General features: G+C 40.2%; 1 protein-coding gene across 9 annotated transcripts in view; it reads left to right on the plus strand.

Annotated features, from left to right (window-relative positions):
* Positions 1-19,835, plus strand: part of ERC1 (ELKS/RAB6-interacting/CAST family member 1) — a 490,045-nt gene that overhangs the window by 297,924 nt on the left and 172,286 nt on the right. For all 9 annotated transcript variants that reach the window (XM_059726510.1, XM_059726512.1, XM_059726507.1 and 6 more), the window contains one exon: positions 3,576-3,736. In XM_059726510.1, the coding sequence (XP_059582493.1) occupies positions 3,576-3,736 (161 nt within the window). The remainder of the gene's footprint in view (positions 1-3,575; positions 3,737-19,835) is intronic.

Here is a 19,835-nt window from a genome sequence, read left to right on the forward strand (position 1 = left end):
CTGGAATAGTGGATACCAAAATCCTTTTCCCCCTAATTAGGAAAAAGTCTGTTGCCACAAGGGTTACATCTTGGCAAGCAGCCAACTGACACAAGCCCTTGTGTTTGTTGCAGTTGGCTGGGCCTTTGTTTAATTGAGGTTACTGTTTGTTACAAAACAGATGGTTTTAGGGTTGGTGTGCCCCCTCCCCCGCCCCAAATTAAAAAGAAACTGTTTACACAGATGTTCTGATCGTGGAACCATTGCAAGAAAGTAGAAGTGACTGATACACTCCACACCTTGGCTTCCCCATTGTGCTTTTACCGCTTTTCCCCTGGCTATCTTCAGTTTTCTTTCTGATGCTTGTTTCTATGTTTCGCACCGACTTACGAACTTTTTGTTTCAACTGCAACTTTTTTTGCTTTATTTTTTATTCCATTCTATGGAATGTTTCTCTTTCTGGTTTCAAGACACAATATTTGCTCTGTTTTGCACTCAAAGAATACACCACCACAGATTGGAAAAGCATGGTTTGGATAGAGAAATGGCAATTTTATATATCCTAGCCAGCTTAAAATGAATTTCATTTTTAGTTGCGTGTCATTCAAGGTCTCCTTCATACTCTTGATCTCTGGACAAATTCATTTCTGTATATCTTGAGCTAGGAGCTGTAGTGTTTGTTATTTGGAAATCAGATTTATAACATAATTGTAAAAACATTTTCAGTGAAAAATGAAACCTTTATTTTTAAAACTATATTGTTTCTTAATTTGATATAGTTGGAAATAGAACGTGGTTTTTGTAGTCAAATATATTAATGTCAATAGATATGATACTCTTCAGTAGTGGATCTATTCACCTGTTGTGTTACATAATTTACCCTGTAAAAACATGTAAGTGGAAATTGAGCTTAGTGTAATTTTAAAAATCTATTTTGGGAGTGTGACTGGGCAGATGCTGGTCATGTGGCAATAGAGTTTTTTCAGGTTTGTTACATACAGGTGATATGGTTTGTACTTTTACCACTAAAGCACATTCTAAAATACTTGTATCATTCTTTGCTGAGCTGTCTGAATGTTTTTGTATGACCAACTTAAAGTATCTTTTTACAAGAAGTACCAACCACCTGAGATTATAGCAAAATTATTAACAATATCTGGTGAATTTCTAATTTTAGGATATGTCTGCATTTGAATGTCTGCTGTTTTTTAATGCTTGATAGATAATACAATTGTAAATTTTAATCTAGTGTGCACACAGTTGTTTGTCCATTTGTTCATACTCATGTTTTACCATATGCTACACTAGAAACAACTGTGTAATGTCTACCCTAAAACACATAAACATGCTAGTTCTGAATCCCAGTATTTCCCACAATATCAAACATCATTTAAAGCATACACAAGACTCTGTCATCCCTGAACATCCTGGGTTACTCTTTGTATGTCTCCTATATTGTCAAGTACTAAATGTTCTCCAGAAGACTTCTCAATGGAAGAATTTTTACAGGTTAAACCTTTATGTGCTCCTCCAACTGCTCAATGGCACACTTGCTATGGCAGGTGTTCTGGCTTCATTCTTAACACATCCAAGATATTTCCATCACCTTTTCTAGGTAATTGTAGAAAAAGAAGGTTTCTGTATTCTCTGACATAATACTGCATTTGTCATCAATTAATTTTATTTAATACTTAGTCTTTACTAGACTGTTGCATTTGTGGTAGAGTGCAAAGGCATATGCATTCTACAATAGTGTCAATTACAGGTTTCCCTTGCTTTATGCAGGTTCTGTATGTGTGAATTCGCTCTTATATGATGACCCTTTTTATACCAAAATTTTGTTATATGAGAGTTAAATTCACTCTTATGTGAGCGGTGTAGTGGAAGCCCACAGTCAGCTGCTTTGTGCGGTGCATTGTGGGAGTGACACACATCAAAATATAGTCTCCTGTGTGGATCTGTGCTCTTCACTCGTTGTCTGTGACATGTTTCTGGAGTTCCTATTCCCATTATGATAGTGCCCTGTGCTTGTGTGTACCTGAATTGTCTTGTAAAAGTGGTAGAAATAGGTCTGGGGGTCAGTGCAGTCGAGGTCTTGGAACATATCCCTATTTGTTACATTGTAAAGTGGGTTCCCTTTATGCGAATTCAAGTTATGTGCCGTTTTCCAGGAACGCATGTACAGCATAAAACGAGGGAAACGTATATTCAAATACCATGTGTCTGAACTATTTAGTTATTTAACTACAGGACACATTATCAGCCTGTGGTACAAGTGAGAACAATGGCAACTAAAAGAACTGTTTTAGTGATTGGGGAAAAATAATAAACCTAAAACAGGGCAAACTTGTTACTAAACTTGTTTTAGAGTATAGCACTGGATTATGTTAATTTTATTCATGTTTCATTAACTAAACAATTCAATTTCACAAACAGGTTTTGGTCCCAAGTAGTTTGGATAATTATTGCCCTACTTTATTTATACCTGTGATGGATTTCCATATGTTAAGGTGAAAATAACATGAATTGAAGATTAAATGGTATATTTTCAGTGACCAAATTGTTAGTGTGTTAATTAATACATGTTAATACATGACCAAAAAGTCAAATGGAGATAAATTTTCTATTGTACATGTTACTTCTATATTTACTCAAATAGAAGATGACCCTGTTTATAAGATGACTCCCCAGTAATTAGATTCTTTGTATGGAAAATTTATACATTTGTTATCACTTTCGAGGTATAGAATCTAATTATTGGAGGTTGCCTTTTGTTTGTCCCCTCCCATGACTACAGTAGGTAAAAGGAAAACTGAGGGGTCAGGTAACCCCTGACTGGAACCAGGTGTTCTTGCCATGAGTCCTGGGATCCTCTAAAAATTTATATGCAGATCAGGTTTGGTCTGGCTTCACCTTGTGGAGGGTGGAGCCACACTAATCATATATGACAGGCTGAGAGAGGGCTTCTGGGTGAACTTCTGGGGCCCCATTTGGTGATGTTTGCTAGGCATTTAAGGCTGGTGAAGAAACAGGAAAGATTGGAAATAGAAACAAAAGGCACAGCTCAGCTGTGGTAATGGAGAGGAAGTCAAAATGTATGCAATGTAATGATCCACCATGTCTTGAAACAGTTGGTGCTGAGGGGGACTGCACTCAATGGGCATCCAGATATAGTTTATTTAGATGGGGTGCACTAACCTATTCTCATGATAGGTTCCCATCAGCATGTTTTGCCCAGTATGGGCTATGTGTTTTATAGCCATGCTTAGTGTTGGCTGCTTTTAATCAACTTAATAGTTGGTTTCTGTTACGGAGCACATGCTGCTTTTGGCAGCAGTTTAATGACAAACAATGTATTTAGTGTTTCCTTGTATGTGAATGTAAGGCAAGGACCTTTACCCTATGCTGATTGGAGAAAAAAACCCTGTCTTGTATTCAAATAAATATGGTACTTCCTTCTCTCTATATCCCTGTCACACACATGCCAGAAGTATAAGATATTAATGGCACCAATTCATTAGTTATGGTGTCTAGTAATTTTCTGTTCATCATGTCATACTCTTTTCTTTCTGTCTTCTCCAACTTCCCCGTCTTAGGTAGAGGAATTGATGATGGCTATGGAGAAGGTTAAGCAAGAGCTGGAGTCTATGAAAGCAAAACTTTCTTCTACTCAGCAGTCTTTGGCTGAGAAGGAAACCCATTTGACCAACCTGCGAGCAGAAAGGAGGAAACATTTGGAGGAAGTCCTGGAGATGAAGTTAGTATTTCTTTCCATTTTAGATCTGTTATTCTAGCATCCTTTCACTGCTCTTTCATTGCTGCTTTTTGGTGAACCAGAAACCATTATTCTGTTTACTTATTGATGGAAAGTTGCATCTCTATATACTTTCTTAAAACTCTAAAAGAATCATGGACCATGAGCTATGCATATTTAAAAAAAATGGAATAAATGGAGTATTTTGTATTACTACTTAAATACTATTTATTTCCCTCACCCCTCAATCATCCACTTTCTTCACATTGATTGATTTGCATTTTATTGGTATCCAAAAGTGCTAAATAAGGGATTTATTGTGTGGTGTTCTTCCTAGACCATGTGGTCCTGCTTTATACATCATATCATTTTCTTTAAGGCAAGGCACAAATAAGTATAGCAAATAAGAGGAAGGAAGGGAGGGAAAGGTAAAAAATAATAGTAACATAGTAATAATGTCCTGAATGAAAGTGCAGATGTCTTCAGTGCCAGCTGATGATTTTTTCCTAAGATCATGACTGATTTATTAGCATTATTGGAATTAAGTTTGAACTTCTATATCAATCATGTTTTTCTCTCCTACCTATGTACAAAGAGTCTTGAATACAACCAAGCATTGAGGAGGTGGGGTAAGGTGGAGAATTTGACTTCTGAGACTTAAGTACTTCCTAATTTCTGACCATCCATTATAGATAAATAGCTATCCTTAGTTTAGGGAGACGTGGATCCATTTTGTTCAGTGATGGATAGGACTGCCAGCAGTTCATTAGAAACACTTTCAGTTGTTTAGCCAGCCCTGAAGAGAGAGAACATTTTTATTGGCAGGGCTAGCAATGGCTCCTCCACTGTGGTTTTGTGAGCCATTATTTATTTATTCAACTTTTCTATGTTAACCTCTTTCCTTTTTGAAAAAAGAAATGATAGAAAAACAGCTGTTACAGAATGGAAAGAGAAGTGGCTCAAGTTTAAAGCCCTAAGTTAAGAGTGCAGTGTAAACTGGTTCAAGCTCCCCAGGTTCATACCTAGCTACCTAATACAGTCTCAAGCTCCCCAGCTTTATATCCAGCTACCTAACACAATCTGAGCTGGACCTGGCACAGAGACATTACAAGACTGCAGCCTTAGAAACCACACATTTTATTTTTAATAAAAAATTTTATTGAGCTATAAATTTGACTGCCTTGAGAGTTGGTGTATTGGGGGATGGGAAGAATAGCTCTTAAGTTGATGTGGGAATCCAAAGCAACTTGAGATATATCCCATATCCAATCTTCTGGCAGCCCTCTGCTGCCAAACTGCTGTTCCAAACCTTCACATTAAAATATATACATCTTATACAATATATCCTGAAATGTATTTGGAATCAGGTAGCTCAAGAATCTTCAGCATAACCACTCTTTTTAAAAATGATAACCTATCTTAACTAGTTATTGTTAGAAAGTGATTGTGCTGAAATTGAATCTCAAGACCTAAATATACTGGTAGATCCATTGTGACCTAAGAAGGAAGAAGAGTAGTAGAGAAAGGTATTGCTGTCAGCACATAGATGGACAGGTGGAAAAAGCATTACATTTGTACATTTAATTAGTTTAATATGTTCTAGGCATAGTTTGGCCTCCTTTACAGTTTTGTGAAGCTGATACAGGCATTCAAACTTTAATAAATTGGACAGCATCCTCCCCATGAGCCTCTGTTGTAAACTGGTCTTTGTAGCAGTTTCTCAGTTAATTAAAGAACACTAGAGGTGCACCAATATATTGATCCGATATTGGATTGGTACCAATACTTATTGGATTGGTACCAATAAATGCCCATGCTGCACACAGCCACAGTGTAGCACTCAGGCAGTGAGGAGCAGAGCTGGCAGCATGGAGAGCTGCCTCCAGCTGGTAAGTCTGGTGTGGTGGAAGGGGAGGGGGGAGGGAAGGGGTGTGGGGGGGGCAAGTCAACTCCCCCTGTGGTGAGGGAGGGGGCAGGGGCAGGCACTGTCCAGGCGGGATGGTGGGGAGGCCAGAGCCATGGCTTGTGGGTGGTTTGTGACTCCCACTGCTGATTGCACCCCAGGAGGGCAAGGGGAGCATGTGTCCCCTCCATCTGTGTGGGGTGGGGTGGGGTGGGACAAGCTGCAGCTGGGGCAGTGCAGGGCTCTTCTCAGCGGGGGCTGGGCTTAAAGTGAGCACTGGTAGGATACTGCATCCACCCCAAATTTTGCTGCCGCTCCACTCCCAGTGCCACTGCCACCAGCCACCTGGGTGGAGGCAGGGTGTTGAGCCAGGGCTGCGCCAAGCAGCTGATGGCGGCAGCACTGGGAGTGGAGCAGTGGCAAAATTTGGGGTAGATGCAGCATCTTCCCAGCGCTGCTGGTGCCCACTCTGAGCCCAGTGCCCACTGCAAAGAGCCCCATGCAGCCCCAGCTGTAACCTAGCCTGCCCCATGCAGATCCAGGGGGCACACGCCCCCCTGTACCTGTCTGGGGTGCAAGCAGTGGTGCCCCCCTGCTGCCCAATGAGCTGTGCCCCTGCCCCCCCCCTACTGCCCTGCCTGAGCAGTGCCTGCCCCTGCCCCCTCCCTCACCACAGCGGGCATTGATCTTCCCCTCCCCTGCCACCACACCAGACTTACCAGCTGGAGGCAGCTGTGTCGGAAATCAGATCAGTATCGGCTGATATGCCTCCTTAAAATATCAGCTATTGGTATCGGCCCCAAAAATCTCTATCAGTGCACCCTGAAGTAATACCTCACATTTCATAGATTTCATAGACATTAGAGGCTGGAAGGGACCTCATGAGATCATTGGATCCAGCCCCCCTGCCATAAGCAGGAAGTCAGCTGGGATCAAGTGACACCAGCAAGAAATATATCCACCTGTTTTTTGAAAGAGTCCAGAGTAGGTACTTGCACCACCCTGGGGGGAGTTTGTTCCAGATCCTGGACACTCGCACCATAAAGAACTTTTTTCTTATGTCTAGTCTAAAATGGCCTTCCTGGAGTTTATGGCCATTAGACCTTGTTGAAACGAGCACAGTCTATCCTGCTCAACCTTTGTGATTCAGGTTTTTTAAAAGTAGCCTCTTCTGCTCTTTTCAAGTGATGCAAAAATTTTTATTTTAATACTACCAAATTGCCCATCAAGAATGACGGATGAATTTCAAATACAAAAACAAACATTTTACTTTTTGTATTTATAAAATATTTTAAAAATTATTAAATAAATTAAATATTACAAAATTTAAATAAAATAGGCTGAGCATTTGAAGATACCAATCCCTTCTTGCACTTCCTCTTGTCCAGCGGGCTGGAGGCAGACCCACCCATGCTGCTGCCTGGTCACCACCTGCACGCCTCTTTGCTGGGCAGGTGAGCGCCGTACCTTGCAACAGCTGCCAACGCCCCGGGGCTTCCTCTGTGCCGCCCCTGAGTGCCTCCTTCCCGGCTTGGGACAGAGCTGCCGCTGCTTGCTCACTGCCTTGTGCCTCTGCCCAGCTCCCCCTTTTCTTAGCTGTCCCTTCCCCCTGCCCTCCTCTCTGTGCCACGCTCACCCTAGGCACCTCCTTCCCTGCTCGGGACAAGACCACCACTGCTCTCCCACTGCCTCGCGCCTCTGCCCAGCTCCCACTTTTCCACAGCTGGCCCCTCCCTCTGATCTCCCTGCTGCATCAAGCTCCCAGCACCCTCCCAGGAGGATCTCAGTAGAAACAGCCCTGGCCCCTAACTTTTTTCCTAACTCTGGAAGTTGGGATCTTCCTGACATGGTCAATAAACAAATGGTAAGGTTGAGTGAAGAAATGTATCTGAAGACACAGATGTTTTCTCTCTTACAGTTTTCAAGATATTCTCATTTAAAGAGCGTTGCAGAAAGACAGACACGCAGACAGATGGACTAAGCCCTTTATATGTATAGATCATATTTTGTTCTACTTCAGCTCAAAAATACCTTTGAAAGAATATAGTCAATGTTATATAATAATCCTTCTGGTATCACTCATCCTTAAGTGAAAACTGTAGCTGTTTGCCAGTTGCACAAGGATTCAATCAATATTTGTAAATACAGGTTAAAGGACAGCATTTATCATACATATAGATGACATCAAATTTAATTCTGGGCTATAATAGTGACTGTCTTCTTAATACAAAGGCTAGGTATGATAGACATTCAGTTACAAAAATAAAATGTACTTAGAAGACTGCTACTCAGAGTAGAATATGTGTTTATTTATAGACTGTAGTATGTCTGACTAGGTCACTTCACACTATTGAGGGAATAATTTGCCTATTAAAATAGACATCTATCATAGGTGTGAGCTGCTCCAAAGAAGGAATTTCAGTCCCTGAAGAAAATGATCTCTTATATAGCTTGTCAGAGTCTGGTATTTACCTGTTGTTTAAAATAATCTTTTCACTGTAAAAAAAAATAGAAGTTGGTAATTATCCCTTAATTTACGTTGCTAAATATTTTCTAATATAAAAAATATTAATTACTTGCTTTGAGGCTTTTTCTCCTTTAGTGCAGGAGTGGGGGGACTGGTTAGTTTTGTATTGGTATTGGGGTTTCTTTCTTTTTTATTCCCCCTAGAAGCTCTAACACTTGCATTGTTTGCATCTGGTCTTTTTAAGTTTGGCAGGAAGAAGACTCAGTGTACAGAGGAATCCCTGTTTTTTTTTTTTTTGTCCCATGAAATTCTACTTGGGCTTAGCTGAGTTTATAAACTGTTGAAAATCACTCTTTTCCCTTCTTTTACTTGTGTTGTCAGCAATATTTTGGAAGCATGCAAAAATAACTGAGCACAAACATTCTCATCTGAGGCCAGAATTATGCCAATGTCAAAGCTGCACCAGCAGACATTTCGCTGAAAACCCTGAAAGTAGAGATCCTGGCTCCATTTGAGTTAGGGATTTTTTTTTTGAGGGAGGGCTACAGCAGTGGGGGAGGCGGCGGGGAAGGCAGTGGAGAAATTGTTAAGGCATCGAGCTGTCCTGGAATAGCCCCAGGGTCCTATTTTCTCTTCCCCCTTCTTTGGAGCATTAGCATTACCATGTGCATGTTCAGCTATCAGACTCAAAGACAGGCTCTCAGGGGCAAGAGGGGAGGAGGGGTGAGGGTGGAAGCAGCCCCTATCATTCCCTAACTAGAGAATGAGGAGACCTCATAGCACTGCAGGAATGGGGCTATGAATGTGTGTGCCTCCTTAGCACTCTATTTTTGTAGCACTACAAAGTATTGAGAAGCTCTGTAGGACTTCAAATGAACACATGTCCATAGCTTGTGCTGAAGTGCCAAAACCTTCAGGTGAAGCTGATGAAACCTGATGTTGATGCACTGCAGTGCAGCCATTAAAGTTACTAATAACAGAATTTGTTTTTATCTTTTTTCTTTAAAAATTACCAAAAGATGCAGAAAACTAAATACCACTATCTAGGTTTCAAAATAAAGTACTCAGAAGTTAGGAAATGCCAATATTTAGGTTACTAATTCAGTATTGGTACCATAGGATCATAGGAAAGTAGGGCTGGAGGGATCTCATGAGGTCATCTAGTCTAGCCCCTTGCTCACAGGAGAATTATCCCTCACTAGACCATCCACCTTCCAAGGAAGTTTCAAGAGCGTGGTCAAGCATTGGACTAGGGTACCTAGAGGAACTCTGGAATCTTCATCCTCAGAAGTTTTCAAGAGCAGGTGAGACAGACACTTGGCTGGGATGGTTTAGTCAGGGATGATTCTGCCTTGGGCAGGGGGCAAGACTAAATGACCTCATGAGGTCCCTTCTAGCCCTGCTTTCCTCTGAGTGCTATTAAAAACTCTGCTATTTATCTTTATGAAAACCTCTGCTTTCTTATCACAAAAAAGCCTTGCCTCTCAAGAGCAGGTTAGACAGATATTTAACTGGGATGGTTTAGTTAAGGATAATCCTGCCCTGAGCAGCAGGCAGGGCTAGATGACCTCATGAGGTTTTGCCAACCCTACTTCCCTATGATTACTATGATACCACTATTGAATTAGTCCTGGATCCATTTAACAATCAGTTGATCATTAGTCAGCAAGGACTGTACCAGGGCCAGTTCAAGCCCCAGTGTGGTCTCAGATCCAACTGACAATCAGCTGCTTGTCAGCCAGTGGGGAACCACACCAGGTCCATTGGGGACCCTATTGCAGTCCTGACCCTGCCACACATTCAATTTAAGGCATAATGCAAACCAGCCACAGAATGATTACACATTTTTATGTAATACTTTTGTGGCTGGTTGCATTTTTTGTGACTCCATTAATTCCCTGAACATGTGGCAGAGTTACTGTTTAAGACATGATAAACAAAATGATCATGTTGTAAGTGTAACATCTGCTAGGGGCCTTAGAGACTAACTAGTTGAGAGAGGGATGAGGTTTCTTAGGCAACAGCCTATTTCACCAGTGCCACCCTACCCTACCTTCTGCCTGACTTCAGACTAACACAGCTATCACTTCTCTGCTTATAATCAGGTGATGTAAGATATTAGACCTTATTAACTTTTCAAGTAGGTAAGGTGTTCATCTGGTAGCAGGATGTTCCGCCAGCCATCAGGCACTTGTCAGCTGCTCAAAATCTGCATTCTGATTTAACTTTCATAGAAATGAAAGAATGAGTTTGCTTGCTATGATGGTTACTATAGAAATTATTCATTGTGCCTATACATACCATTCCTCCAGAATAATAGAAGAGTGAGATTCTTTAGTGAAGGAGAGATTTCAAGCTTTCTGCATGTGTAAATAGTTTGCTAGCAAGCACACTAGAATGTGGTTAGTTCAACTTCACCATCTGTACCACAGGGCAGTATTGTTCTAACTTGTCACCTACAATGTGTGACTTATTATGGCAAGCATAATTCCTCCCCCAATCCAATATACTGTACTATATATTGTACAGGTTACCTGGCACTCAGAGCAATGGAAGCCATTACTCCCCCTGTAGTTATTTTGTTTAATTTTAAAATAAGGCCGAATCCCACAGGGGGCAGTGCATGTCTGTAGAAACTACTGATTTAGGGTAGACTTGACTAAATACATCTGCATGTATGCATCCATCCTTGCTTTTCCTCTAAGGCTCATATTTCTGATTGAAAAACTCTCCTGAAGGGAGAGCACAGAGTGAAAAAAACAGATAAAGGACAGCCACTACTCTTATTTTATCCCCTTTGATTTTCTAGCCTAAATACACATATTTTGGAGGGCAGGCTAAAAATTATTAACTGTTTTGTTAGGTGTCGACACCTGACCTGTAAAATTTTCAATTGCAAGCCTTTGAAAGATGAAAACATGTCCATTTTATATGGCATAAAATAAAAAAATTAGGTCAAATTAGTGGGAGCTGATTATCAAAATGTTGCCCGTCATGGAATGAATGTCACAGAATCGCCTAGAAAACAAAGAATATACATAGAATAGTACTTCTGTTTATATAGATTTATACATCTTCTAGCATTAAGAATCCCTGAAAATCACTTTTGCAACCCAAAAAGCAGGGTTGCACAATATTCTACTTTCTTCAATTCTTATCACTGTAGTGAAGCTTGTTTAAAGAAATATTTTTTGAAAACCACATCTACATTTTATCCTTACGCTTTTGGGTGTTCTGAAATCGCCAGCTTCACTGAACTGAGTCTTGAGGGAAAAAAAGAACACCTTGTTATGATCTTTCGTATTTTGACAAGTGAGAATTGAAGGCTATTTTTCATTGCTTCCCTGAATTTTCTGTTGTTAGGATGAACCTTCAAGCACCTGTTGTAAGGTGCTCAGTAAGTGTCATCATCAGAGACAGTCTGCATCATCTTAAAATAAGCAGGATGATGTTTAATTTAACAAAAAGCTCTCTTGGTCAAATGGTCCAACTTAATCCAATTTTATTGTAAATTTGTTGTTCGTGTGAACTTGTCTCTCAAACATTTTACAGGAAAGGTGAACTGTGAAGTGATTGAGTGGGATTTTTAATGAATGAATCATGCCATGAGTAAGGTGTTCTACATCTGCACAGATAGAAAGAGGGTACTTGTCTTAATCACATTCCTCTTTAGCATCCAGAAGTTGTGCATGTCTTATGCAGATAGTTTGTTTTTACAGTTACCTTCCTTAAAAAGTTGCAAGGCTTCTTCAGATACTAAAATCCTGGCACCGCAGCTCAGAGTTCCATTCCATCTCACGATAAACACCTCCATATCTCATTATATTTTGAACTGCGTGGTCCCTGAGAACAGCCTTATAGAGAGAATGTACTGTACTATCTAAATGAGCCATGACAGGCTTGGGAGCAAGACCAACTGCTGAAAAATGCACCAGGTGGTGTTAAAGGGGTTTGTTCCACTCAGTAATTGCTAGGTCTGTTAATGTTGTAGGAGGAGCTGGGAAAGGAGGTTCTTTCAGCCGTTAACTTCCTGAGAATGTAGTTACACTGTGCTCTTGTTTCCATGCTATACCACTGGAGATTTTTTTTTCCCCCCTTCTGGATTTGTTTTCCAGGGGCTGAATTCAGTGTGACTGATCCCTTCAGTAGCTCTTGGACCAAGGTTTCTAGAAAGGCAGCACTAGGAAACCAGACTAATTCTAGTTGCATTGTGAAAAACTGCAGAACCACACTGTTGAGAATCAAGGCTGTGTTATCACATTTTAATCTTGTTAAAAACTACATAAATATTGTAAACTAGGAAAAAGGACTCTGGTTGAGAATCATCTCAGCTAGAACGGATGACTGTATTTTAGTCTGGTCTTTCCAACTTTAGCGGTCATTTTTCCTTTCATTATATTCCAGCAGGCATGTAGAAATTCCCTTGAAAATCAGCATCTGCTGAAAAGCATTTGTATGTATGCATACAAACCACTGGAATATTGTTTTTCATTGTTCCTGAAGGCTTACATAATGCTACGTGAGTGAGTAAATACCCCTCTTCTCTACTACCTGCTAAATCATGTGTGCAGATAAGCTTTAGAGCACATACAAGCACAGGGTAACATTGGGATATCATTAGTGCCCTATCTCTGTCAGAGCAGAGTTGTTTCCGTAAATCTTTGCTTTTTTCAGATCCTGTGCACTGATTACCTAGAAGAAAGAGAGAAATCAATTTATTTCTAGAGATGGTTAGTCTGGTCAGTTTATGTTGATTGCCAAAGAAATGGGTGAAGGGGTAGTTTTATTCTGTTCGGCATTATATAAAATAGGTTGTGAGGTAGACTAAAGTCGGACAAACTGTTGTCTCCTCCTTGTTATCTCTAAATATTCAACTTTAGCTCAGAATATTCTTCTCCTGTTACACTCTTCTAGTATCTGTAATCAAACAAAAGCACCAGTAATGTATGGAGTAAGGCTTTGTTTGTTCAAGAGTGTCCTCAGATGTATATTAATCCTTGCTTTCCACCCTCTTTGTCATTACAACAGGATTAGCAGAGTAGTCTTCCATTAGTACCCTGTTTTCCCTGTGTACACATGCACAAAACATCCCTGTTGGATATGTTTAGTTTTAAGAGTACAATGTGCAGAAGTTATTTTTGGCTCTCTAATGGCACTGGTACATTCTGTAAGCTGGACATTTGTCACATTCGTGACCACTGTTGCCATCCAGAATTCAGCCATAATACTTTGGGGGCTTCTAGGAGTGTTGCTAGGCTAAAGCAAACCAAGGACTTTTGACTTTCTGTTGAAGTCAGAAGAATTGCGAGTTCCTCAGGGTGCTTTTTCCCGTTTTTTTTTATAAATGCAAACTGTAAATACTGGTGCATATAAATCAACTCTGACCATGCTGCATATTTCATTAAATACAGCCAAACTGTGGGTTAATAAGAGTTCCAAGTGAAAATATTATCTCATTGCACATATTGTAGATTTAATGTAGTGTGAACAATAGTAGCCTCGAGCCATTGTAAATCCCATCCGGACATCGTCAACATGGCTCAAAATACATGCAGGGAAATCCCAAAGGTTGTATGTGCTCATATGGCCTCTGTGCATATGTAAGTCATTCTTTCATTATTTTTAAAAATAGAAATGTGGCTTTTGGAGGGAGGGAGGAATAAGGAGGAGCCGAATACCATATGATTTTTGGAGCTGATCTGAAATTCCTTTTTCCAGAGCAGTAGGGTCACTTCAGATTAATTGTAGGAATAACCTCTGAGCCAAGTGGCTGGTTCCCTTGGATTTTGAAGGATAAGTTCTGGCAACTTTGACAGCAGGTGGAATGGCTGAAGTGTTGGGGAAATGGGAGAAAACTGCCAAAAAGTTCTTGCTTCCCATTTTTAACAGAAAAAGGCAACATTAGACTGAGTTTTGTTAAAACAAAAAAAGTGAACAACCTGCAGGTGTATGGAATATCTGAAAATTGGTCTCTTATCTTTTTCTTAGTATTTTGAAGTGAAATGGCTCTATCTAAAGGCAGGTGCCAGAGATGAAACCAGATTATCCAGGAATCCTAAAAGAACACATTAGACACAGTAAAACATCATCCTCCAAAATAAATAGACCTCACTGCTTGCAAGATTTGAAACACAGTTCCTTCTTAAGAAATGCATCTAAAGCAAAACTAAGGATGTTATTTTCCTGATCTGTTTGGCTTTGATGAGGCCGAAGCTGGAGTACTGCGTCCAGTTCCAGGCGCCATGCTTCAAGAAGGATGTGGAGAAGTTTGAGAGCTTATGAATATATCAGGGGTGAGCATCAGGGGCTAGGCGAACAACTATTCACCAAAGTATGCCAGGGGAAAATCAGGAGTAATGGTCATAAACTCCTAGAAGAAGGGTTCAGACTGGATATGAGGAAAATGTTCTTCATGATTTGTGTGACCAGACTCTGGAATAGATTTCCAGCAGGGGTGGTGCAAGCACCTACCCTGGAGATCTTCAAAAGGAAACTAGGTGCACACCTTGCTGGGGTTGTTTGACCCCAGCAGTCTTTCCTGCCCAGAGCAGGGGAACTGGACCCAATGGTCCCTTCCAGACCTAAACTTCTGTGAATCTTCCCCTCCATTCAGTTAATAAACATTACAATAGAACACACATTGCAGAAGTAGGGAGATATGATCTTTCATACTGGATATTGGTAGAGGCAAGATAACAGATCAACTTTTGGATATAGTGGAACTGCCCCTATATTCCTAAATCTGGGTTTTTGATTAATTCTTCTACTACTGTTGAGCTGCAGCTTCCTTTTCCATAAACCAATATCTGAATATGTCCCTACCTTGTAGTTTACAGATGTATTGTATAGAATCTTTATCTAGACTTCATGTTAAGCCATTTTAGCTTGGTCCCAACAAAACTAGTAAAACTTTTTGAGCCACTTAACTGATAGATTATAAAACCAGAATAGATCACTATGATTTTTAATCGTACTTCCTTTATATCACAGGCTATAGGACTTCCATGAATGAATACCAGTTTGAATTAGACTAGAGCATACCTTTTAGAAAAGCATCTGGTCTTGATTTAAATATTGTTCTGATGGGTATCATCTTCTTCCTATTAACACTAACTTTTGTTTATACAGGGCTTGTCTACACATGCAATTACAGCACCTGAATAAACTATGGAGCTTATTGTTTGAATGTGCGCCCAGGAACATTTTACTCCAGATCGTTAGGCACAGTACATGGAACACGGGCAGAGCAGCCCAGCCTGTCACGGGGCCCTAGGGGTCAGCCTGCCAGTCTGGGGCTTCTCCCCGCCCTGGGTCAGTGTGCTGCAGAGAGGCTGGCTGGGGTATGAGGGAGCATCAGTCCAGGGCTAGCCAGCAGACAGCCCCGACATTGAAGCACCCTTGTGCTCTAGCCAACTGGGCAGCTTCTATACATGCACTGCTGCAGATTTTTTTTTAGTCTGCATCAGGATAGTACTTGTATTTATAAGTACAATCCTGCTGCAGAGTAAACTAGTTTACTCCAGCCTAATAGGAGCACATGTATAGACACCAAGATGTTTACTGTGTAGCTGATTAGTCAACTGTGCGGTAAATATCTCATGTAGATGCACCCACAGTTACTGAAATAGTATCTGATCTATTTGGTATATAGTTTGTTTAAGGTATGTCCTTTTTGGGTGAGCAGTCTAAATTGCATAATATTTTGCTTCTAGACATGTGAAGAGCATACCACTACAGGTGCAACCAGTTTCCTCGCTGGTCATTATTGTAGTAGATCTTTAAAGTAAATGTAGTTTTCATGGTCTTTTATAGAGTGCTGGAGCCCTTTTTTTTTGTTGTTGTTTTCAGGCTGCCTTCTGTGTCCTTGGTCTAGCACAGGTGTTTTCAACCTTTTTGGGTCAGTATACCCTTGGCAGCTGGTTGAGAAGGCAGGAGTCTTCCGGCAGCCAGACAAGTTGGGGGGTCCCTCCAGTGGCTGATCGGTGATGGGGGGGGGGGGTCTCCCAGCAGCCAGTCAGTGGGCAGGGGGTTCCCCCAGTAGCTGATTGGTGACTGGTAGGAGGGGTCCCACAGCAGCAGCAGAAGTGCCCACTGCCAAATACCCCCTGAGGCCATCAGAAGTACCACCAGTTGAAAACCCCTGGGCTAGCAGGTGTTTCTAGCAAATTATATCATAAGTGTAGCTATTTAATAATAATATTTATACTTTTAGAGATGTTCATCTGAAAACTCCAATTCATTTTATATGAATGGGTAAATATTATCCTGGTTCCACCACGAGAAAACTGAGATCGGAGTGATGAAGTGACTCATCTTCCTAAAACCCCATAGCAACTCAGTGGTGTCAGGAATTGAGTACAAGGGCCCTAGTCATATTACCCAATCAAACAGGTACATTGCTATCTGTTTCTAATTCTTGGAGTAATTTCTGACCATGCTGATATAGTACAGGTGCTCCAAATAGATCACAGAGGTTATATGTCATAGATCATTGGCCCTCTCTTCTTGTCTTCAACTATAAATTTTGACTATACTAAAATAGTAATTTGGTTTTAAAAATCGTTACTGGTTTTAGACCTTAAAGTGAACATACTGAACATTATCAGAGAGTATAAGTAAAAACTCCTTGGAGAACTCAGATTTCAAATTACAGTGCACGCTACTACCATATAAGTATCTAAACTAATCTATTTGCAGTTTAATACCCCTATGAACATCATGTCTAAAGGTTATATATAATACAGAAAACACTTTCTGGCTTTCCCTGGTATTGCCTGTTTTTGAAAAACATTTTTTCTATTATCTTTGAGCCTTTCTCATTATGCCATCCTTTTGCTTAGAAATAAAATGCTGTTATGGCAGAAAGAAGAAAATATGTTAAATAATTGAATGGAGTGGTAGAGCATGTACAATAAAATCTGAATTCTGGTAATCTGAGCCAAATTGCAGATTAAACATAATTTACTCTGTTCTAATTGAGCATTGTTCATAGCACCATCTCTGGTGAATGACCTCTGGAGCAATGTTATTGTTTACAGTATTTACTCATTTGTCTAAATGACTTGGCTTAGGAATGTATGTCTAAAGAAAAGGCCAGATATCTTCATTTCCTTAGGTTTGCTAGACAATCTGTTTTTTCTTTAAAAAGAATGCACCTCCTCTTTGCTCTTTCTGTTGTTCCTTAGTGCTTTATCAAAAATTGCCTTTTTCATTACGCCACAGAAAGCAAGAACTTTTATAGTTTATGCTAAAGTGTATAAATTATTATTATAGTTTTATAATAAAATTGTGAGTTTGTATTTCTGTTCTGTATTTCTATCCTGCAGTTAGTTTTGCAGTGCTCCCTTTGTACCCCCTAGGCTAAGAGGCTTGACTGCAAACCTCAGCCAAGAGAGATGCTTTAGAAAAACAACTAGCATAGGGAGCAGTAGAGTCATGTTGACCCTCAGGCATTGTTGACCCTGGCATATGCGGATGGTATTTTTGAATGAGTACTCCATGTACAGAGAGAAGTTGGACCATTGCTCACAGAGTGATTCACCATAATATCTTTTTCAGTCCCAATCCACTTATCGTGTTGGTCTCAAGGCAGTATTCTGGTGACTTTTTGCTAGAACTTTCTATCTGATTCACAGTTTGACTCAAAATCTAAGAGGACATAATTTCTATACTTAAGATCAGTGACCTGTCACTTGTCCCTGATATGTGATGTTTTTTCAGACTTTGTGGCATTGGTGTTGATTATTTGGTTTTCCATTTGGTTTCTTCCTGGAGAGGGGATATTTTGTCTTCTTGCCAACTTACCCTCCTTACCAGCCAAAGCCCTTCCTGCCTTTGCCCCTCTAACAGCTTTCCTCTTGATAAGAGTTCCTTTTATTTGTAAAACACAGTTTTGTCACCTATGCCCCCCCTCTTTTGGCCACCAAGCAATTTAGATTATGAATTTTGCCCAGTTTTAGAGAGTATAGATCTCTTAAACAGATGTTTAAGAAAATTGTGCAGATGAAGACACATGCCTTTCTTTTTGTCTCCCCATCCTCATATCATATTGTAATACAGACACTTCTGTATTATAGTTTCTCCCTATATTGAATGCTAAAATACACAATTTGCTATGCTCACCACATCCATATTGTGTTCTAATCAGAGAGTAGCAATATGAATAGTTTCTTTGCTAAGCTGATCTTCAGACTTGCCTTTTTTCTTGACGCTTGTTAGATGCACATTATACTGAGGGCCTTGGCGTAGAAATTATAGAAAGAAAGAAATGTAACCAGTGGGATGTTAATTTAAAATAAAAACAAAATCAATTTTGTGCCTTGTCTTGAAAAATGTGGAGCTGTTTTTGGACTACAGTTTCATAGCTTTTGTGTCAAATGAGGCGTGAAACAAATTGGCAAATCTGTAGTGTCCCAAGTACAGTGGTACAGTGTGCTCTCTAATTCCCAGCTCCCAGGATCCCAGCAAAGGTCACAAATTAAAGTCAAAATTAATCAGATCTACAATCAAATAAAATACAATCATTAAGGCTTTCATTGACCACAAAGGAGCAATTGTGTAATTGTGAGTGAGGCACTGGAGAGGGCTCTTTTGTGCTGTAAAGAAAAATCAACAGTAAGGTGTCAAACAGAAAAATTAAACCCCGCAGGTGAAAGCTGTCTTTGGAGCCAAAAGAAACCAACATTTTGTGCAGAAATGCAGGCGAACTGTTGGAGAATGAAAAAGGTTTTTGGCGCTGACCTGCAGAATGTGTCAGCATTGGTCTTGGCCCAGACAGAAGGGGCCTGTGGACTGCAGTTACTTTTAATCGAGTAGCTCTGCACTCATGCACAACCACTTCAAGCAGCTTTACAATGCAGCTTCGGTCCAGTGGTCTCAACCACCGTAGCTTTTGCCTCTTTTGCAACATGGAGTGTGGGAGTCATACTTCCTCACTGTGGGAAGTTGAGAAGTATAGTCAACAGTGTCCAAAAACAGTCTGGCTGACAGCAGACATTTTCATATTTTTCGTGTTCTCCTCTTGGGGAGATACAGTGTGGCAAATGACTCTGTGGTGCATGTGGGGTACAACTCCCTTGCCTTAAGTGTAATTACTTGTATTTATACCAGCATTGAGTTTGATCCAGCATGTCATCTCAGAGACAGATGTGTACTTTCTTATTACAACTCAGACCTCAGAGAAAGAAAGTCCTTCTGTGCATCCTGATCTTAAAACAGCCGGTAGGCTTTTAACCACAATTAACAAAGAAGTAATTTTAGTGGGACAGAAATTATGTTGGGGTAATGAGCTCCTTGTCACTCCCTGTGATATGAATAGTGAGACAAAGTTGAAGCCTTTATCTCCCTTCCAATTATATTTTTACCAACTGATGTAAATATAGGAGTATGGAGTTAACATAATGAGGAACACCAAGCAACGCTTTCTCCAAACTGGTGAGACTTCACAATAAAATATGTGCCTTTGATTGAATAACTCCACTTGGCTAATCACTGTTCCTTTACTTTTTGTGCAAATATTCACGAGTGAAAAGTGTGTGCATGGCCATTTGTGTTTCTCTGTGGATACGCATGTGTCTACATTATGTGTTATCTTTATTTTATAAGCCAGTACAATTAATTCCCTGAAGCTGGCAGGTTTCCACAAGAGGAATGATTTCTGACTGAAGGTGGTATTTACACATATGCAATGCAGGAATATCAATTTATTTAATAACTTTCAGATGATGTTATGC

This window comes from Alligator mississippiensis, chromosome 4 (genome assembly GCF_030867095.1).
Source record: "Alligator mississippiensis isolate rAllMis1 chromosome 4, rAllMis1, whole genome shotgun sequence".
Classification (NCBI taxonomy): Eukaryota; Metazoa; Chordata; order Crocodylia; family Alligatoridae; genus Alligator; species Alligator mississippiensis.